The sequence below is a fragment of the Pongo abelii genome, chromosome X (genome assembly GCF_028885655.2).
Source record: "Pongo abelii isolate AG06213 chromosome X, NHGRI_mPonAbe1-v2.0_pri, whole genome shotgun sequence".
NCBI lineage: Eukaryota > Metazoa > Chordata > Mammalia > Primates > Hominidae > Pongo > Pongo abelii.
This window is the reverse complement of record NC_072008.2, coordinates 3,684,448-3,706,851: the sequence shown is the minus strand read 5'-3', so window position 1 is coordinate 3,706,851 and position 22,404 is coordinate 3,684,448. Positions and strand designations below refer to the sequence as shown.

At 46.9% G+C, this 22,404-nt stretch overlaps 1 protein-coding gene across 8 annotated transcripts in view; it reads left to right on the top strand.

The window, feature by feature from the left end:
- LOC100434648 (cAMP-dependent protein kinase catalytic subunit PRKX) overlaps positions 1-22,404 on the top strand; it is a 107,456-nt gene that overhangs the window by 27,296 nt on the left and 57,756 nt on the right. For all 8 annotated transcript variants that reach the window (XR_008517999.2, XR_008518000.2, XM_054544294.2 and 5 more), the window contains exon 2: positions 10,079-10,247. Coding sequence is in view for 6 of the 8 variants with exons in the window: in XM_054544294.2 (XP_054400269.1) it covers positions 10,079-10,247 (169 nt within the window). In the remaining 2 variants the exon portion in view is untranslated. The remainder of the gene's footprint in view (positions 1-10,078; positions 10,248-22,404) is intronic.

Sequence of the window (22,404 nt, the reverse complement as noted above, 5' to 3'; positions counted from 1 at the left end):
TCTGGGCCACAGAGCAGGACTCCATCTCACAAAGTAGAAATAAATAAAAAATAAATAAAAACAGAGATGAGGACACAGACACACACAGAGGACGACCCTGTGAGGACACAGGGAGAAGATGGCATCGACAAGCCCAGGAGAGAGGCTTCAGGAGGAACCAGCCCTGCCCACACCTGGGTCTCCGACTTCCAGCCTCCAGGACTGTGAGAGAAGAAAGTTCTCTTTAAGTCCCCCAGTCTGTGTTATGTTATTACAGTAGTTTGAGCAAAGTACTTTATTTACATAGAAGTCTGCCAGAATTATGAGCCCTGAAACCCTTTCCCAGGATGAACCGAGGTCAGAGTATAATTAATAGGTACTTTTTTTCATTTACTTTTAGCCACTAGATTTTTTTTTTCAACAGAGAGTAGCGAATACTGCAGAAGCTGAATGAGATGAAGCTTAAGTCAGATCTTTATGCACCTCAGAATATTTGTACTGATGAAAAGAAATAACCAACACTTGATAGAGGGAAAGATTGAGACCCAGAAAGTAATCTCTCCCAGTGACGACTACTACCAAATTCTTGCTTAACTACCTTATTTTTTTTGTTTGTTTGTTTTTGTTTTTTTGAGACAGAGTCTCGCTCTGTTGCCCAGGCTGGAGTGCAGTGGCGCAATCTTGGCTCACTGTAACCTCCACCTCCCGGGTTCAAGCGATTCTCCTGTCTCAGCCTCCTGAGTAGCTGGGATTACAGGAGCGCGCCACTACCACCCAGCTAATTTTTGTATTTTTAGTAGAGACGGGGTTTCACCATGTTGGTCAGGCTGATCTTGAACTCCTGACCTTGTGATCCACCTGCCTTGGCCTCCCAAAGTGCTGGGATTACAGGTGTGAGCCACTGTGCCTGGCCAACTACCTTGTTTTTTTTGGATGAAAATATGGTTCTTACCTCGGTAAAGATTATGAAGGGATTTATATACAGATGACTAAAATATCAGCCATTAGTTTCCTATTTGTTTTTGTTGTTGTTGTTGTTTGTTTTGAGACAGGGTCTTGCTCTGTTGCCCAGGCTGGAGTGCAGTGATGCGATCTTAGCTCACTGCAGCCTCGACCTCCCAGGCTCAGGCAATCCTCCCACCTCAGCCTCCGAAGTAGCTGGGACGACGGCGGTGCGCCATCACACCTGGGTAATTTTTTATTTTTATTTTTATAGCTAGCATCTCGCTATGTTGCTCTGATGGATCTTGAACTCCTGGCCTCAAGTGATCCCATCATCTCGGCCTCCCAAAGTGCTGGAATTACCAGCGTGAGCCACCCTGCCCAGCCTAGTTTACAATTGGAACTTGGTTTTTCATCTCGGCTCCTTTGAAGACTTCTGTCTTCTACCATGTTTGGGGTAGCTGTGCGTCGTGGACATTCCTCAGTGACTGGCCTGGGAAGGCTCAGACATGTCTAGGCTGCCTTTGTAGGAATAGGGATTAGTAGCTCCTTAGCCCCACTCTTTCCTGGGATGCTGCTGTTTGCTGAGGTCTGCACTGTTCAGACCACCCTGGAAGCCTCTCTCAGGTTCTCAGAGACGGTGGAGTTATTCCTCTGACTCTGAGCTCGCAGCATTGCTAGGGAATGTACTTGGCTAAATTTGGAACTGTTTGGTTGAATTTGTACCCCCTGGGTATATTTGCTTTGGTAACAGATACCACAGACTGGGTGCCTTAAAATAACCGAAGTTAATTGTCTCACAGTCCTGGAGACCACAAATCTAAAGTGCAGATGCGGCAGGGCTGCGCTCCCTCTGCAGGCTCTAGGGGAGGCTCCTTCCTGCCCCTCCCAGCTCCTGGGGGCTCCAAGTGTCCCTGGGCTTGTGGTCGCATCACTACAGTCTCTGCCTCTTTCTCCACGTGGCCTTCTCCTCTGTGTCTGTGTCTTCTCTTCTTCTCTTACAGGAACACCTGTCATTGTGTTTAGGGTCCACTCCAATCTTAGATGACCTCACCTACCTTGAGATCTTTAACTTAATTACATCTGCAAAGACGCTTTTTCCAAATGAGGTCTCATTTATAGGTTCTGTGGGTCAGGACATGGACATATCTTTCTGGGAGACCATAGTTCAGTCCACTGCAGTTGTATCCAGTTCTTTCTGGAGGCTCCAGGGGAAGCTCCTTCCTGCCTCTCCCAGCTCCTGGGGGCTCCAAGTGTCCCTGGGCTTGTGGCCGCATCACTGTACTCTCTGCCTCTTTCTCCACGTGGCCTTCTCCTCTGTGTCTGTGTCTCCTTATTAGTTCACCACTCATATTGGACCGCCTTCAGGATGACTTCACCTTAATGTATATCTTTTTTTTATTTCATTTTTTAAAAAAGCGGAGCTGAGGTCTTGCTGTGTCGTCCAGGCGGGTCTCAAACTCCTGTGCTGGGATTACAGGGGTGAGCCACTGTGCCCAGCCTTTGTGTATATCTTGATTACATCTGCAAAGACCCTATTTCCAAATAAGGTCCCATTCACAGGTACCAAGGATTAGGACGTCAACGTAGCTTTTCCAGGACACCCAATTCAACGCACACAAAGTTGGGAGAGGGGAGATTGGCTGTATTTAGGTGACCTATGAAAGGCCAAGCTAGCTGTGCGGTGTTGCTCTTGCAGCACAGAGGAAGAACTGGGCTCAGATGGTGTCGGCTGTTAGTGTCTGAGATCATGCGTGAATCTACTCCTGGGAATGTGCTGCAGTGAGAGACGGTCTTTTTCCCGTCACCCTCCTGACCCCATCCCATATACCCATGGACCCCAAGGGAAAGTACTCAGGGTTGGTTGGTTTCTTTTCCCTTTTGTGACCGTGTGAAATTCCATGTCACGGTCCCTGTGTTTATTCCATACAGATCTCCTGAAGTGTTTTGAGTTCTAGCAAAATTTAAAAATATAACCAAAAGAAACTTAAATCCGTGTTTCTCCTCTTTCTGGGCACTTCTTTAGTATGAATGGGCTTCGTGATGATAAACACGGTGGCCTGCTGTCTTCCCTCTGTCTCTGCTGGCCGCCTCCTTCCTTCCCTCCAAAGTCACAGGCAAGAGGGATTTAGGGTTTGCTGGGCTTGAGGAAGAGAGGAAAAGGCCATCTCTTTTCACAGTGAGAAATGTGTTTTCTGTTCTTTCTCATACCTCACTTTGCACTTTAAAAAATTATTTATTTCTCTTTAGATTTTTGAACCAAGAGAGATATATTTATTTTTTTGAGACAAAATCTCCGTCTGTTGCCCAGGCCACAGTGCAATGGTGCAATCTCAGCTCTCTGCAACCTCCTGCTCCCTGGTTCAAGACATTCTCGTGCCTTTGGAGTAGCTGGGATTACAGGTACCTGCCACCATGCCTGGCTAATTTTTTTGTATTTTTAATAGAGGCTGGGGTCTCACTGTGTTGCCCAGGCTGATCTCAAACTCCTGGGCTCAAGCGATCCTCCCATGTTGGCCTCCCAAAGCACTGGGATTACAGGCGTGAGCTACTGTGCCCGGCCTATTTATTTTCTAAATAGAGGCAGGGTCTCACTATGTTGCCCTGGCTGGTCTCAACCTCCTGGGCTCAAGCAATCCTCCTGCCTCGGCCTCTTGAGCAGTTGGGACTCCAGGTGCACACTACCATGCCTGGCTAATTTTTGTATTTTTTTGTAGAGATAGGGGTCTCACCAAGTTGCCCAGGCTGGTCGGGAATTCCTGGGCTCAAGCAGTCCTCTGACCTCAGCCTCCCAGTGTGCTGGGATTACAGGTGTGCACCACTGTGCCTGGCCTTATTTATCTTTTATTTATTTATTTTTGGAGACAGGGTTTCACTCTGTTGCCCAGACTGCAGTGCAGTGGCAACCATAGCTCACTGCAGCCTCAACCTCCTGGGCTCAAGGGGTCCTCCCACTTCAGCCTCCCCAGTAGCTGGGACTACAGGAGTGCACCATGACTCCTGGCTAATTTCTTTTAATAGGGATGAGATCTCTATGTTTTTGTAGACAAGGGGCTCTCGCTGTGTTGCCCAAGCTGGTCGAGAACTCCTGGCCTGAAGACATCCTCTTGCCTTGGCCTCCCAAAGTGCTGGGATTACAGTTGTGAGCTACGGTGCCTGGCTGTAGATTCCCCCAGCACCCCCAGCCGCCAGTTGTGAGTCTTCACTAACAAGGGAACCTTTCAGCATTTTCCATGGTCATGGTGACTCACCTGATATTTTAGTTCTGCTGAGTTGTCTAAACATTCGGGATAAAGGTTCTCATTTTTTGGTGACCGTAATGTGTATGTGTATGTTTACAGTTACACATGCCTCTATTTGGATGGAGCTCAGAAGATGCCCATGGCATTTTTCTGGGAAAGTTGAAGTTGATGATGTTCGCTCGTTATTGGGAGTGTGGAGGTCGTCTCTCTCCTTCTTCCCATCCCTCCAGACAGAAAGCTGGGATGTGGCCAGGTGCCGTGGCTCATGCCTGTACTTCTAGCACTTTGGAAGGCCGAGGTGGGTGGATCACTTGAGGTCAGGAGTGTGAGACCAGCCTGGCCAACATGGTGAAACCCTGTCACTACTAAAAATACAAAAATTAGCCAGGCAGGGTGGCGGGCACTGGTAATCCCAGCTACTTTGGAGGCTGAGGCAGGAGAACCACTTGAACCCAGGAGGCAGAGGTTGCAGTGAACTGAGATTGCGCCACTGCACTCCAGCCTGGGCGACAGAGTGAGACTCTGTAACAACAACAACAACAACAACAACAACAGGCCAGGATGTGTTTGTGTGTGAGTTGGACACAAGGGCTTGGGAAGAATGGATGGGGTAGGGGAGGAGGGATAGATGGATGAGGGAATGAATGCAGAGAGAGTGGCCACACTGTCAGAGGCTTTCAAAAAGCAGGAGGTTCTCCAGTGGGAGAGAGGAGACCTGAGTCCACCCCGCATTAATGTTTACAGATCAGAATTGCACACACAGAATGGCCCATAAATCTGATCCACCTTCCTCGTCTGGCACTTGGCTGGAGAAACAACTCTTTGAATGTTGGAGGAAAAGCCCACTGTATTGCACCTGCTATAAAAAGGGTGTGCCCACCTTAAAAGTAGCCACACCTTCCCGAGATTGCCATGGTCCTTCTAAGTCTCTGAAATGTATAGATCAGGTATATTTGAGAATTTGGGGATTTTTCTAAATTTGGGATGAGAATGGGTGCATGTCCTTTTTAATTATACAACACCCTCAGCAGAGTCTGGGCTGGATGTTGTTATCAAGACAAGAATATTTCTGTAGCGAAATAGGTAGATATTCACCCCAAGGAGGATCAAGCCTGAACAGTCTCACGTTAGGCAAGGTCCAGTTTTGCGGCCAGGTGTGTTGATGAAGACACTTTGAGTATTCAGAACCTTTAGCTTTAGCCACTGTAGGTAAGGGATTGTAGAACCCATACTTAAGCTTTCCCCTTAAAGCTTTGACTTTAATCTCCACATTGCAGCCATGCAGAAGAGCAGAATCGTGTCCTTTGCAGCAACGTGGATGCAGCTGGAGGCTACTATCCTAAACAAATTCATGCAAAAAATCGAGAGCCAGATATTGCATGTTCTCACTTATAAGTGGGATCTAAACACTGAGTACTTCGTGGACACAAAGATGGGAACAATAAACACTGGGGATTCCAAAAAGGGGAAGGGAGGGAGTGGGGAAAAGACTGAAAAACTTCCTATTGGAAACTGTTTACTACTTGGGCAACGGGATCATTAGAAGCCAAAACCTCAGCGTCATGCAGTATACCCATGTAACGAACCTGCACATGGACCCCCTGAATCTAAAGTTAAAAGAAAAGACATAAACTCCACATCAGATTTCCCTCGTGCGTAACACTACTACTTAGCTTGGAGAGAGATGGAGGGGATCTCTAGGGTGGGGAATGGACCACTTAACCTTCAAGATCTCCCTTATCAGAAGGAAAGATCTGACCTGCCTAGAAACACTTGAAAAGACTGTTTTTTTTATGTCTTATTGGGCAAAGCTGGGTCAGATGGCCACCCTTAGCTGCAGAGAAGGCTAAAAATAGACATTTTCTACTCAAGTGGGATAATGATAACTGGGGAATGTGTACTGGAGAGCCTCCCAACACCAAGCAGGGAAAATCTACCAGTACCATTAAATGTTGCCTTTGTCTTCTGTGCACTTAAGCTGATAAACCTTAAACATTACAGCATGCCACTTCTGTCTGCTCTGAATAAGGTTGTTTACTGACATACTTCTGCAATCTGATTGCGGCGGGACTGACCGTATCTCCCAGGGTAGCGCAAAGATCCGCTGTAGTGCATAAATAACGTGTTTTGAGTTCTGTATGTTTATAACGCACACAGCTCAGAGAAAGCTTTAAGGAAGTCACAGAAGTGTAAAAATCTGTTGAGTCATAGCTGTTCTTACAGTAGGCACGGAGAATTCTCTCTGTTGAGGGTCAAATACAAGTACTAAGAAGACAGAATGTTATGCAGTAAACATAGCCAAGTAATGAATGGGTTCCTTGGAGTGGGTGATAGAGAAACATAAATAAGGAGGAAGGAACCAGATAGAGGAAGAAAAGTCAAGGACCGTATTCATTGCATTATTAGAATTTTAGGGTGTGGCAAGAATTTAATGTTTCCCAGTAATCTGTATGTTCTGTTGGAAAGAAGAGCAACAGGAGACTAAAAGGTTACTCTGTTGCCCATTCCGTAGGTCTGATCCCAGGCAAAGCTTGGGTTGGATGCCAGTGTTCCTGATTCCTAATTGTGTTTTATCCAATTGAAACATCAGTGGCCATAGTCAAACACCTAAACTGTATCAGTTCACAGTCCTCAAAGGCCTTCTCCCACTTCCTGTCTTTGACCTGATTCCACCTAATTTTGTCCACACCATGTTGTACTGTAATAAAACCTATTTTATTTCCAAATTAACTAAGAGAATATACTTTAAAAATGTGTTACTATTTCATTGTTTGTTTACTTCTTTTTTTAAAGAAATATTTAACACCTGTCAGCTATTGACATTGTTTACTTCTTACACTTTTTCTTTATCTTGTAGTTCACTTTCTATTTCTGCCATAATAAAATATTCATTATCGGAAACTTCACTTAAAAAGCAAAGGTTACTTCTCCTCCTGCCTTCCCAGTCTGCCCTATAAGCTAGTGAATTCATCATTCATTAGCTTATATGTTTTACAACATAGGGATTTTAGTTTACAGCAAATACTCTAAGTAAAATTGGTAGCTTAAGTACAACTTTTTCTTTTCATGTTACCATGTGCAATCAATGGCATTCCAGACTCTTGGAAGGAAATCCATTGTATGGTTGTGGTCTTTTTTTTTTCTTCTCAAACCAGTCAAAAATACCCAGTCACAATTTAAAAAATTATCCGCCCTTGGTGGTGCACGCCTGTAGTCCCAACTATTTGGGCTGAGGTGGGAGGATCACTTGAGCCTGGCAGGTCAAGGCTGCAATGAGCTATTGATTGTGCCATTGCACTTCAGCCTGGGCAACAGAGAGAGACCCTGTCTCAAAAAAACAAAACAAAACAAAACAAAACAATATAATGTGATGTACCCTCTAAGCAAATTTTCATATATACAATTTCACTATTGTGTATGTGAGATATTTATATATAAAATTTCATAAATCAGTTCAGTATTGTTAACTATATGAACTAGGTGTATGGTAGATCTCCATGGTTTATTTATCTTGTTCAACTAAAACTTTGTATCCTTTGACCAATATATTTCCCCTTCCCCCTCAAGCCCTATCCTCTGATAACTACCTCTCTACTCTCTGCTTCTATGAGTTTGACTATTGTAGATTCTGCATTAGTCCATTCTCATGCTGCTAATAAAGACATACCTGAGATTGGTTAATTTATAAAGGAAAAAGGTTTAATGGACTCACAGTTCCACATGGCTGCGGAGGTTCCGACAGTCATGGCGGAAGGTAAAAGGAGGAGCAAAGTCACGTCTTACACGGCAGCAGGCAAGAAGAGAGCGCGAGCAGGGAAACTCCCATTTATTAAAACATCTGATCTCGTGAGACTTATTCACTATCACAAGAACAGCATGGTAAAAACCCACCCCCATGATTGAGTTACCTCCCACCCAGTCTCTCCCACAACACGTGGGGATTATGGGAGCCACAATTCAAGATTAGACTTGGGTGGGGGCACAGCCAAATCATGTCAGATTCCTTGTATAAGTGAGATCATGCGATATTTAATATTTGTTTTTCTGTGCCTAGCTTATTTCACTGAACATAATAGCCTCTAATTCCATCCATGTTGCTGCAAATGACAGAGTTTCCTTCTTTTTTTAGGGCTGAATGGTATTCCATCGTGTATATGTACCATGTTTTCTTTATCCATTTGCCCTTGGACGGACACTGAGGTTGTTTCCATGTCTTGGCTGTTGTGAATAGTGCTGCCATAAACATGGGAGTGCAGGTGTCTGGAAGATCCTGGTTCTCTTGGGTTTTGCAATCTAGCATAAAGCAGGCACGGGAGTATCAGCAAATGAATGGATAGGTAAATGGATCAATATTGATTAGTGAGATTTGCTCGTCAACAGATGTTGGTTCCTCAGAAGGATACACTTCCAAACCATCCTTTCTCTGAATGTCAGTTTCTGAGAAGCCTCCTCTGCTGTTTGGGGTGGATGTGATCACATAATACGGGAGGGCGGTTTTGTTTTAGTTGCTCATCTCTGTCTGCAGCTGTGAATGGGTTGTTTAAAAATATTGCTGAGTAATGACTTGCATGTCAGTAAGGGGCTGCTGACGCTGGGATCAAGGTAGATCAAAGGCAATTTAGGGATACTCTAGAAATCCTGCATCAGTTGCAGTGGCTCATGCGTGTAGTCCCAGCACTTTGGGAGGCCAAAGCAGGAGGATCGCTTGAGCCCAGGAGTTCAAGGCTAGCCTGAGCAACGTAGTGTGACCTCCTCTCTACAAAAAGTACAAAAATTAACCGGGTAGGCTGAGGCGGAAAGATTGCTTGAGCCCAGGAGGTAGAGGCTACAGTGAGCTGTGATGGCGCCACTGCACTATTCGTTCCATTAACCCAAGAACATTTATGCTACGTGAAGAATATTTCAACATGTGCGTGAACACGTGCACACCCTGTAGGATCAGTGTGTTACAGGAAGAGGAGGAGGATGAAGAGGAAGAAGAGGAGAAGGAGGAGGAGAAAGGAGGAGGAGGAACAAGCAAAGCTTGTTTAGAGATTTTGATTTTCTTTTATATCTCATTGACTATTAGATTTCTTCATTTAGATGCACCCCAGTGGGAGGAAGAGGAGGGAGAGGAGGAGGAGATGGAGGAGGCGGAAGAAGTGGAAAAGAAAAGGAAATAGAGGAGAAGGAAGAGGTGAAAGAGAAGGAGAAGATTGAGGAAGAGAAAAAAGAGAAGGAAGAGATGGAGGAGGGGAAGGAGGAGAAGAGAGTGTTTGGATTGAAAATGTCCCAGCAGAATACAGTAGAGCTATTGGTTTTCTTTTATATTTGTAGTGGTTGCAGTTGTCGTTGTTGTTTTTTTTCTGTTTGTGGGCACCTATATAGCACTTCATCCCGACCCACGCCAGATTGTAGAATATGGACTCCGTACTTTGAGCAAGCCTTAATGTGCGTTAAGGAAACAGCCGTGTTGAGGAGGGCTGTGTGTTTTACACCCTGTCTGTATTTCTGATAAAACCAGAGAGCCTGAAGAGAAAAAGGCATGTTATATAAATACATTTACTATTACTCTAATGCTTCTCCATGTGGGTGTGTGGGGCGTGTGGGTGTGCTGTGTGCAAAGACTGATCTGCAGAAATTATGGCCAGTTTATCCCCAAATTGAGGAACCACTCAGAGGCAGATGGCTCTGTCTGTCTCCCTCTCTCTCCCTCTTTCTCTCTCTGCAATTTCTGTATTCAGTGGAAAATTCCAGGTAAGCGCCTCTCACTAAATGCCATCAGCCCACGTGTGCCGTGACACTAAGTCTCTGAAAGTTTCATTTGGGGTCTGTGTTTGCCGTCCTGGTGCAACCCCCCACTGATTGCTTGGCTGCGGTGGTTTTTCCCTTTGTCAGGAGACTGAATGGCCTCTGTCGATCTGTTCTCTCTCCAGGCACTGGGACGTTTGGGCGGGTGCATCTGGTGAAGGAGAAGACAGCCAAGCATTTCTTCGCCCTCAAGGTGATGAGCATTCCCGACGTCATCCGCCTGAAGCAGGAGCAGCACGTACACAATGAGAAGTCTGTCCTGAAGGAAGTCAGCCACCCGTTCCTGATCAGGCTGTGAGTCGCCTCCTGAGGCCTCTCCCCACGCACTGTCCCTAGACCCCTGTGTGTCTCTTCTTATAAGAAGCTGGGTGGGCCGAGACCATGGCGTGCGTGCAAAGCCTTAGGCCACGGCAGTCTCCACCTGTCAGGTCTTATCAGCCTCTGATCTTAGAGCTGGAATACCTCCAGGGCTCCTGACCTCCATGGCTGACCAGGTCCAAAAAGAAATGCTGTGTGTTTGGAAGTCCATGCCCAAGGCCCCTTGCTCCTCTCCTGGGTGAGTCAAGTATCTCTGCCTGGAAAAGGATGCAGGAATCTTTGTCTCCTCACCTCCTTGGGTTCTGCATCTATAGCTCTCGGCAGAACTGGTTAAGTTGGTTTTTAAGGGACCACAGTCACGTGGACGGGGCTGGGCTTCAGGTTTCGTTGGGTTTCTGGTTGACTGTGGATGAGAGATATCCCATTTAGATGCAGCCCACACACTTCCAGCTGATGGTACACAACAGTCTTATGTCCTAGGGTAGGTGTGTTAGTCCATTCAGGCTGCTATAACAAAGGATCTTAGACTCGGTAATTTACAAACGACAGACATTTGCCTCATGGTTCTGGAGGCTGGAAAGTCCGAGATCAAGACATGGCGGATTCAGTGTCTGGTGAGGACCTGCTTCCTGATTCATAGATGGCACCTTTTCACTGTGTCCTCACATGGTGGAAGGGGCGAGGGATCTCTCTGGGGTCCCTTTTATAAGGGCACTCATCCCATTCATGAGACTCCACCCTCATGACCTCCCAGAGGACACACCACCTAACCCCATCACCTTGGGGGTGAGGATCCAACATAGGGATTTGGGAGGACACGAGATACTCAGACCATTCCAGCAGGGTAATTCCATTTCCACCCAGGTGCCTTAGACGAGGATGTCCTGCGTGTCTCTCCTTCCCCTCCATGGGTGCCTTCCATCCAATTCCCACGTCTTCCGTCCGCCGTCTTGCTAGCACACCTCTCCTGTCCGCCTATCCATCTTCTGCTTTATCTGGGTCCCATCTCTCTGCCCTGATTTTCTGTACTGGCTTCCCTCCTACCTGGTCTTTCTCTCCCAGCCTTGCTCCCCTTGAAGACATTCCTCACTTTATAGCCTCACTGGTCCTCCCAGGTACCTCTGCAATGACCTGCCTCTCTCCTTTCATCCTCAGGGAACTCCTAAAGTATCCCATATAAAGCCCCAGCAATGCAGCATCCTCCTACCAGTATCCTCGTGGACTGGCCTCCTGCCACCACCTCCCTACAGGAGAAGGTAGAAGGTGCTGTTCACACGCTCATTCCGGGGCTTCTCCCAGGCCACCCTTCTTTGACAGGCCTCCTTCTTTGCTCTCATCATTGTCCTTCACCTCCCCCATCTAAGAAACACCTACCTGTTTTCCCTCATTCACCTGCTGTCCCCGGGACACAGGGTGCCTCCCATCATGTTCTTGAAGCACCTCGTGTGTACTGGAACAAGTGCACCTGCCTTCTCCTCTAGACCCAATGCTGCCTGAGCTCCGAACAAAATCATATGCAGAGGATGGGCGTGGTGGCTCCCTTCCTCCCTTCCTTTCTTCCTTTCTTCATTTCTCTTTCTTTCTTGACAGGGTCTCACTCCTTCTTGCCCAGGCTGGAATTCAGTGGCACAATCATGGCCCACTGCAGCCTCTACCGCCTCCCAACTAGCCGAGACTACAGGTATATGCCACCATGCCTGACTAACTTTTAAAAGTTTTTGTAGGATGAGGTTTTTCTGTGTTGCCCAGGCTGGTCTCAAACTCCTGGCCTGAAGCAATCCTCCGGCCTCAGCCTCCCAAAGTGCTGGGATTGCAGGTGTCAGCCGCTGCACCTGGACTGAGAATGCATGTCTGTTGTCTGCCGCGTCCCCCCACCCCAACCCCCAGTTTGTGGTACTTTGTTAATGATAGCCCTGAGGAACTCACACACACCCCCTGCGCCTCCTGGAGCAGGAGAGCAGCTGAGACGATGGGCTCCTGAGTACTCTACAGTTCAGAAATCTAAACTCCCACAGAAGAACCGCATGGCCGTGGGAATGGCTGGAGTATACAAGTGACAGAATTCCCCAGGATGGAATTCTTGAGCTCCCGCAAGTTGAAAAATAGGGAGGAGCTTGCAGAACAGAGCTTTAGTTAGATAGTTCTCCTTTCTTCAAGGCAGGATAGCTCAAGACTGTTTTCCTTGGCAGATAAGGTGGATTCCTGCAGGGACATGGATTCTGATTTTGATATTCCCTGCTTTCAATTAAGGAACAAAGTTGTTTATATTTCTTAAGTCTTATATAAAGCTCTAGAGACTTTAGAAATTCTATTCAACGTTACCTGTGTTGGTTTATTTTTATCTTTTATATGAAAAAGTATATATATAGATTTACATTTAGAGACGGGTTTTGCTCTGTGGCCCATCTTGGAGTGCAGCGGCACAATCGCGGCTCACTGCAGCCCCAACCTCCCAGGCTTAAGCCATCCTCCTGCCTCAGCCGCCAGAGTAGCTGGGACTGCAGGCACCCACCACTACACCCTGCTAATGTTTTTATTTATTTTTAATTTTTAAAAAACATATGTATATATTTTTCACAACCGCTTTGGTGAAGATAATGTTTTTGTTTTTTTTCTATGAACAGGGTCTTGCTATGTTGCCCAGGCTGGTCTTGAACTTTAGGCTGCAAGCAATCCACTTGCCTTGGCCTCCTGGCATGCTGGGATTACAGGTGTGCACCACCACACCTACCTCATTTTAAAATTTTCTGTAGCGATGGGATCTCGCTTTGCTGCCCAGGCTGGTCTCAAACTCCTGGGCTCAAATGATCTTCCCACCTCGGCCTCCCAACATGCTGAGATTACAGATGCGAGCCACCGTGCCTGGCCTATTTCTAACTTTTAAGGAGTGAAGATTCTCTGCACCATGACAGCTTTTGAAGAGGACATTGTGGATGCTTCATGGGTTGTCCTTTGCCCGTACAGCTCACCGGCTCCTCCGAGTGCTGGTTACAGTTGAGTGTGAGCTGTTATTTGTGTGTCAGGTCTGCCTGGTGGTGTTGCCAGAAAGCATGAATTTTTCCTCATCATTTAAAGTCTACACGGAATTTAAGGCCACTTTTGATATTATTCTCGGGAGGATTTTATTCAGTGTTTTGGGAAAACATGGCAGGAGCTCATTTCAGAATTCTCTGATTTGGGGCCGAGCTCAGTGGCTCACACCTGTAATCCCTGCGTTTTTGGAGGCCAAGGCAGGAGGATCACTTGAGACCAGGAGTTCCGGACCAGCCTGGGCAACATAGTGAGATCTCGTCTCTTACGAAAAAAAATTAAAAAGAAAATTCTAGCCTGGCCAATATGGGGAAACCCTGTCTCTACTAAAAATACAAAAATTAGCTGGGCGTGGTGGCACATGTCTGTAACCCAGCTACTTGGGAGGCTGGGGCACTAGAATCTCTTGAGCCTGGGAGGCAGAGCTTGCAGTGAGCCAAGATCATGCCACTGCACTCCAGCCTGGGTGACAGAGCAAGACTTTGTCTCAAAAAAAATAAATAAATAAAAAATAAAAATAAATAAATAAATACATTTCTTTGATTTTGAAATAGTGCAGAAAACAAGGCAGGCCCTGAAGTCCACAGCTCTCGTGAAAAGTTTTGGATCTAGGGAAGTGATTGTCAACAATGAGCCTTTAAAAACTTAATGGTGATAGCAATGTACAGGTGACTTTTCCCCAAAAATGACAGAAAATGAGTTCGCCACTTGGGCATGTTGACTCACACTTATAATCCCAGCATTTTAGGAAGCTGAGGTGGGAGTGTCCCTTGTGCCCAGGAGTTTGAGACCAGCCTGGGCAACATGGCAAGACCCTGTCTCTACAAAAAGTACAAAAATTAGCTGGGTGTGGTGGGGGTGCCTGTAGTCCCTGCTACTCAGGAGGCTGAGGTGGGGGGATCACTTGAGCCTGGGAGGCGGAGATTGCAGTGAGCCGAGATTGTGCCGCTGCACTTCAGCCTGGGGGACAGAGCAAGACCCTGTCTCAAAAAAGAATCCGAAAAACAATGTGGACTTGGAGGGGATGATGTAACTTAGCCCATGAGACCTCCTTAGTGACTTGCTGAGAATTGATCTTTCAGTGCCCTGCAGTATTATGATAACCTGCTATAGCATTTTGCTTTTTCTGTGCATTAACACTTTAGGGACCAAGTGGCTTTAAGAACTGGATTAAAGTTGATCCAGTGCATTCAGACACTTGGCATTCCCTGTACATAACATGAGAGAGTACGCCGGGTCTGGCCAGCCCCATGGATAAGATGCTGGAGGGTGTCCAACGTTGCATGCTGAGGAGCATGTCTTAGAGGAGAATCCTAGATCCTCTGTGAAGAATGAATTTCATCCTCCCAGCTGTGCAGCTTCTCTTCTAAATGTAAGTTGCCTTGCTCAACATCTGCTTCCCATACTGGCAGTTTTAGGCCTTGGACTTCTTGATGAAGGTATAAAAGAAGGACTTTCAGCGGAGGTGCCTCACATTTACAGCTGGAGGAGTCTCTGGGGTGGGGCTGTCCTGCACACTTCAGGGTGTTGGGGAGTGTCCCTGGGCTCCACCCACCAGGGGCCAGGAGCAGCAACCTCAGTTATGAAAAGCAGAAATGTCTCCATACATAACCAAGTGTTCCTTCAGGGAAGGAGGGCAAAGTTTTCTCCACTAGTGAACCACTGTGATAGACAGACGACCGACAGAGAGAGATGATAGATACGACAGGTAGGTATATGTTGAGATGGATAGGTGATAGATAATAGATATTAAGATAGGTGTAAATGATGGGTGATTGATAGGTGACTAGATAGATGATGGGCAGCTAATAGATGATATTAAGATAGCTGATAGATAATAGATACTAATATATACAGCTATAGATGATAGATGATATTGAGGTGGGTAGGTGATTGATTGATAGATTAATGACCGATTGCATATAGGCAGAGCTGTCATGCTAAAAGAGAGTTTCTCAACCTCAGCAGTGCTGACACACAGAGCGGGATCATGGAGGACTCTGTGGTGGGGCATCCTGTACACTGTAGGGTGTTGAGCAGCGTCCCTGGACTCTACCCAGTAGATGCCAAGAGCACCCATCCCATCTGTGACAAGTATCTAAAGATGTCTCTAGATACTGCAAAGTTCCCCCTATGGGGGGACAAAAAGTTATCCCCAGTTGTGAACCACTGTGACAGATAGTTGATGGATGGATGGATGGATGGATGGATGGATGGATAGAGATCAACACTGAGACAGATATTTGATAGATAACAGATATTGAGGTAGATGATAGCTATAGACGATAGGTGGTTGATAGATATTGAGATAAGTGATTGATAGATGATAGCTATAGATGATAGCTGATTGATAGATAGCTGGTAGCTATAGATGGTAGATGGTTGATAGATATTGAGATAGATAGGTGATTGATTGATAGACTGATGATGGAACGTATTAGTAGAGTTTCTCAACTTCAGCACTGCTGACATTTGGGGCTGGAGGATTCTCTGTGGTGGGACCGCCCTGTGCACTGTAGGGTGCTGAGCAGTGTCTCTGGGCTCCACCCACCAGATGCCTCTAGCACCCCCACTCCAGTGTGACAGCCAAAGATATCTCCAGACATTGTCCAGTGTTTATTGCGGGGAGCAGAATCAGCCCCGTTGACACCCACTGTAGCGGATGCACAGACAGATAACTACCTGTGCGTGTGGAGTCCCTTTCTCCCTTTTCTGCCCCAGCCCCTGAGCCTGTAGCCCCACTCTTCTGTCATGATTGATTGGCTTATGGGCCAAACAGTGGTTCCAGTGCCGTATTATCTATGGCACAGCAGCCGAGCCAAGCCAGTGGGTTTGGTCTGTGGTTGCAGGGCTTAGCCAGCTTTCTTCTACAGAACTTGGAAGGCAAGAGGTCTCTGCACTCCGGGCCACATCCTTGTAGTTCCTGGATGACCGCTTGTTTCTCCATGGAGAGGAGTTCATGCCAGAACCTCTTCTTCGGGGAGAGTGGATGCATCTCTTGGAAACATCTTTTTTTAAAGTCTGCAGACTTGAGTGTGGGCCGCATTGTCATTGGTACTTGTTGTGGGTAGGAGTCAAATCATTCCTTTGTTTTCCTGAGAGTTCAGGAAGAACACCATGTTCTCTCCTTTTCTTTCTTTATTTATTTTGCTCTCTATTTGAATTTTAAAAGCAAAAATCTAGAAATAGCGCTTCTTGCTCTGTCATCACTGCCTGCAAAGCACAGAGACCAGAGTGAAGGCAGGCAGCTCCTGGGTCTTCTCTTCCTCTTCTTTGTCCAAAAATGATACATTGCATGTTTAGTATTTGTGGCAAAACAGATGCTTCCAAAAGGGAGGCTTATTTTATTATCTATATTTTTCTTTTTTATTATTTTTTACCTTTATTCCCTTTTTCTGAAGTATGAAAAGGGAGGTTTAAATTCTTGCAAGAGAATGCAATTGTAGTGTCTTCTGGACAGAGTTTTCTGTTTGATGCCAAGCCTTCCGGTGCCTTGGTCTAAGGAGAACTGCATAGGGTGAGAAGAGTTCTAGCGACACGTGGAAAAGGGGCCTTAACAGCTTTGGAGGGCGAGAGGTAGGGGGTGAAGATGCAGTGGACACCTAAGGAGAATTTTGCAGGAGGAGTAGGGGTTTATTGGCTGAAAGGGGTGGGTGGTGGAAAATCATTCTAGACAGGGAGTGACACGGAAGCCATGGGTCGCTACGGGGGCAGGAGGGACATGGGGGAGAAACTCAAATCTGAGTTCAGCCAGGAGGTGGACACAGGAATGCAGTGAGCTCAGATGTGTAGGAGACTGCCATGGGGACTGGGGTATGAGGAAGGACTGGCTGTGGCTCAGCTGTGCATTTGGGCTGCTGGACAGTGAGGAAATCCAAGGAGAGAGAGTGCATTCCGATTTGGGAAACTTCGAGGGCAAAACATCTGCAGCAACTGTCTCAGAAGAGAGCCTGAGGCAGGGTCCTTGGAGGGAGGAAGCTACAGGTGGATGGAGCCACCGAGGGCTGGCTGCTAGGTCACCTTGGTTAAGGGCTAGTTGCAGTGCAGCCAGGTAGGAAAGTAGAGCCGTTCTGGAGCCTCGCGTGGCATAGAGAGATGTTGGAGGAGATGGGATGACAATGGCTCATTTTCTTCTTCTCACCACAAAAGCCCAGCTTTATGGCAGCCTCTGGAGAGAGGAGGACCAACTTCTACGGTTAAGCCGTCTCCAAATTAATGAGGCTGATTTGCCTCTTCATAAAAACAAAAACAAAAGCAAAAAAATCCCTTAGAGGAGAAGCCATCCCCGCAGACCCTGCAAATAAAAGACAGCGGATCAGCTTCGCGGATGGAAAAGTGCTGCTGTCAGCTAAAGATGAGGACAGAGCTGCTCAGCTGAGGTCAGTGGAGAGGAGGGGGAGGGGACTTGGAAACCTCCCTTGTCTCAGTCGTTGTTGACGACATTGACTCTTTCTTCATGTTGAGTTCCCCCCATTCATAGATTCATAGATTGCTCTCTATGCTGGAAAACATTCTTTAAAATTTAATTTTTTTATTTTGTTAACATATCACATAACAGTTTACTATTTTAACTTCCTTTTTTTTTTTTTTTTTTTTAAATAAATGAGGTCTTGCTCTGTTGCCCAGGCTGCAGTGTACTGGTGCAGTCATGGCCCACTGCAGCCTCAACCTCCTGGGCTCAGGTGATTCTCCTGCCTCAGCCTCCCAAGTAGCTGGGACTACAGGTGCGCACTACCGCGCCTGGCTAATTTTTTAATTTTTGGTAGAGACAGGGTCTTGCTGTGTTGCACAGGCTGATCTCCAACTACCAGGCTCAAGCAGTCCTCTTACCTCAGGCTGTCAAGTTGAGCTGGGACTATAGGCACATGCTACCATGCCCAGTTAATATTTTAATTTTTGGCAAACATGTGATCTTGCTTTGTTGCCCAGGCTGTTCTCAAACTCCCGACCTCACTTAATCCTCCTGCCTTGGCCTCTCAAAGTGCTGAGATTACAGGCATGAGCGTCCATGCCCGGCCTCATTTTAACCATTTTTAAAATGTACAGTTCACGGCTGGGCACGGTGGCTCACGCCTGTAATCCCAGCACTTTGGGAGGCCGAGGCGGGCGGATCACGAGGTCAGGAGATCGAGACCATCCTGGCTAACACGGTGAAACCCCGTCTCTACTGAAAATACAAAAAAATTAGCTGGGCATGGTGGCGGGTGCCTGTAGTCCTCAGCTACTTGGGAGGCTGAGGCAGGAGAATGGCATGAACCCGGGAGGCGGAGTTTGCAGTGAGCCAAGATTGCGCCACTGCACTCCAGCCTGGGTAACAGAGCGAGACTCCATCTCAAAAAAAAAAAAAAAAAATGTACAGTTCATTACTCGGGAGGCTGAAGCCGGAGGATCACTTCAACCCGGGAGGTGGAGATTGCAGTGAGCTGAGATTGTGTCGCTGCACTCTATCCTGGGCAACAGAGTAAGACTCTGTCTCAAAAAAAAACCAAAAAACAAAAAAAAAACAAAACACAGTTTAGTGGCATGGAGCACATTCATGTTTCTGTGCAACCGCCACCCCATCCCCATCCCCATCCCCATCCATCTCCAAAACTCCTTTTCATCTTCCCCAACTGAAACTCTGTCCTCATGAAACACGCCCTATTGCCCCTCCCTCCAGCCCTGCCCTGGCAACCTCCCTCGTACTGTCTGCTCTATGAATTTGGTGATTCTAGGAACCTTATGTAGGCAGAATCATACAGCATTTGTCCTTTTGTGACTGGCTTCTTTCAGTTACTGTAATATCCTTCAGATTCCCCCGTCCTGTAGAAAGGAATTTCCCTCCTTTCTAAGCCTGAGTAATATTCCATCGTATAGAGGATACAGCGTGTTGTGTTCATCCATTCATTCATGCATGGACACTGGGGTGCCTTCCACCTCTTGGCTGTAGTGAATAATGCTGCTATGAACAAGGTTTCGCAAATATCTGTTCCAGTGCCTGCTTTCAGCTGCTTGAATACATTGTTTTAATTTATTATTATTATTTTTTTGAGATGGAGTCTTGCTCTGTCACCCCGGCTGGAGTGCAGTGGTGTGATCTTGGGTCACTGCAACCTCTGCCTCCTGGGTTCAAGCGATTCTTCCACCTCAGCCTCCTGAGTAGCTGGGATTACAGGCATGCACCACCACCCCCAGCTAATTTTGTATTTTTAGTAAATATGGGTTCTCACCTTGTTGACTGGGCTGATCTGGAATTCCTGACCTCAGGTGATCTACCCGCCTGGGCCTCCCAAAGTGCTGGGATTACAGGCGTGAGCCACCATGCCTGGCCCCTCGAATACATTTTTAGTATTATAATTAGATGCCTTTCCCACTGATACAGGGCGCCTGTGCGGTGTTTTTAGTTATGTATTTTTTTTTTGAGGCTTGCCTCAAGTTTTCCTTTCTTCCACTCACCCTCCCTCATTGCCAGGTAAGTATTTCACAGCCTGGTATGGATCCTTCTGTACTTTTCTTTGTGTTAAAAAAGCCCCCTCACACAAATGCACACACACAAGCACGCACACACACAAGCACACACATGTGCACGTGCACACACACATGCATGCACACATATATGCATGCACACACACGCGCGTGCGCCCCATGCAGTTTTGGCCTGATGCCACTAGAGTAGGCATCATTTTTGTCTCTTGTTTTCTTGGAGATCCCTCTGGGGTATTTTGAGGAGGAGAAGTTGTATTATTATTGTGTTGTTAATTTTTAGACATTCAGGGATACACGTGGAGGTTTGGTACATGGATGTATCATGTTATGGTGAGCTTTGGGCTTCTAGTGTACCCCTTACCCGAATAGTGAACATTGTACCCGATAGGTAGTTTCTCAGCCCTCAACCCCTTCCTAGCCTTCCCCTTTTGGGAGTCCCCGTATCTGTTATTTCCATTTCTGTGTCCATGTGGACCCACTGTTGAGCTCCCACTTTTGAGTGAGACTATGCGGTATTTGACTTTCTGTGTCTCAGTTATTTTACTTAGGATAGTGGTTTCCAGTTCCATCCCTGTCGTTGCAAAAGACATGATTTTATTTTTTATGGCAGTGTCAATATACTACATTTTCTGTGGCTTTTATGTACTAAATTTTCTTTATCCAGTCATCTATTGGAATGGCTGTTATAAGAACTCAAAAAAAATCCAGGCATGGTGGCCCACGCCTATAATCCCAGCACTTTGAGAGACCCAGGCAGGAGGATCGCTTGAGCCTAGGAGTTTTAGACCAGCCTGGGCAATATAGGGAGACCCTGTTTCTACAAAAACTCGAAGAAATAGTGAGGGATGGTACTGCATGCCTATAGTCACAGTTCTTCAGGAGGCTGAGGTGGGAGACTTTCTTGAGCTCAGGAGTTGAAGGTTGCAGTGATCTATGGTTGCACCACTGCACTCCAGGAGCCTGTGCAACAACAGAGTGAGACCCTATCTAGGCAAAAAAACAAAAAAGTAAGAAAACAACAGATGTTGGTGTGGAAGTGGAGGAAAGGGGCCACGGATGCGCTGCTGGTGCGGAGGAGGTCTTCCAGTGCACGCAGCAGGGGAGGTGACCTCACTTCTCCTCGAGAGGAGCTCAGCTGTGCAAAGCAGACTTGCAGAGGATAGGAGGGTGGATGTGACCCTAGGTGCAAGGCTGTGTGCCTGTGGGCATGCACTTCCTGGTGACGTTTCCTTGGACCCCACAGTGGGAAACAGGAGCCCCTCTGCCCTCTCATTCCTCTTGCTCTGTATTTGCATTCGCTGTCTTGCTGGTCTCAAGATTCCCAAGCGCTGCTGCCAGCCCATGCCTTCAGCCTGCCAAGCTACACGTGTGCGCCCACTTGAGCACTCTCTGAGCCTTCTGCTCAGATGCCTCTCACCAAAAATGAGTTCCTGCTCTTCCTCCTTGCCCCTCAGCCCTAATCAGTTCCTCATTTGCACTTCCCCATTTCATAAGTGGTCCTTCCAGCTCTTGGGGCTCACCCAGGAACCATTTTTTATTCCTTTTCTTTGACTCTGCATTCACTGTAATCCTGAGTCCTGCCCTTTTAAGTTTTTTTTTTTTTTTAAGAGATGTGGTCTTGCTGTCTCATCCAGACTGGAGTGCAATGGTGCAATCATGGCTCACTGCATCCTTGACGTCCTGGGCTCAAGAGATCCTCCCACCTCAGCCTCCCAAGTAGCTGGGACCACAAGTGCGCACCACTATGTCCAGCTAATTGAATTTTTTTTTTTTTTTTTTTTTTTTTTGGTAGGGACAGGATCTCACTGTGTTGCTCAGGCTGGTCTCAAACTCGTAATTTCAAGTGATTCTCCTGCCTCAGCCTCCTAAGTAGCTAGGATTATAGGTGCACACCACCATGCCTTGCCCCTTTCCAATTCTAAAACACATCTCCAGAGCCCATCCACATCAATGATGTCTTCACAGAAGCCGCCATAGCTTATCTAGATTCCCTCCCCTTCTCTCCATTGATCTCCGATCTCTGCTGAACTCACCCCTTCCTGCTGTATCAGCCCAAACCTTTCTGATGTAAAAATAGGCAGGGCGTAGTGGCTCATGCCTGTAATCTCAGCACTGTCAGAGGCTGAGGTGAGAGGATTGCTTGAGGCCAGGAGTTTGAGACCAACCTGGGCATCTTAGTGAGACCCCATCTCTAATTTTTTTTTTTTTTTAAGACAGGACCTTTCTCTGTTGCCCAAGATGGAGTGCAGTGGTGCCATCATAGTTCACTGCAGCCTCATTCTCCTGGGCCCAAGTTATCCTCCCACCTCAGCCTCCCAGGTAGCTGGGACTATAGGCCTGCACCACCAAGCCTGGCTAATTTTTAAATTTTGGGGGTCTTGCTGTGTTGCCCAGGCTGATCTTGAACTCCTGGGCACAAGTGATTCTGCTACCTCTGTCTCTCAAGTAGATAGGAGTACAGGTGCACATCACCATACCCACCTAATTTTTAATTTTTTTTTTTTTTTTTTTTGGAGACGGAGTCTCGCTCTGTCCCCCAGGCTGGAGTGTAGTGGTGTGATCTCGGCTCACTGCAAGCTCCGCCTCCCAGGTTCATGCCATTCTCCTGCCTCAGCCTCCCAAGTAGCTGGGACTACAG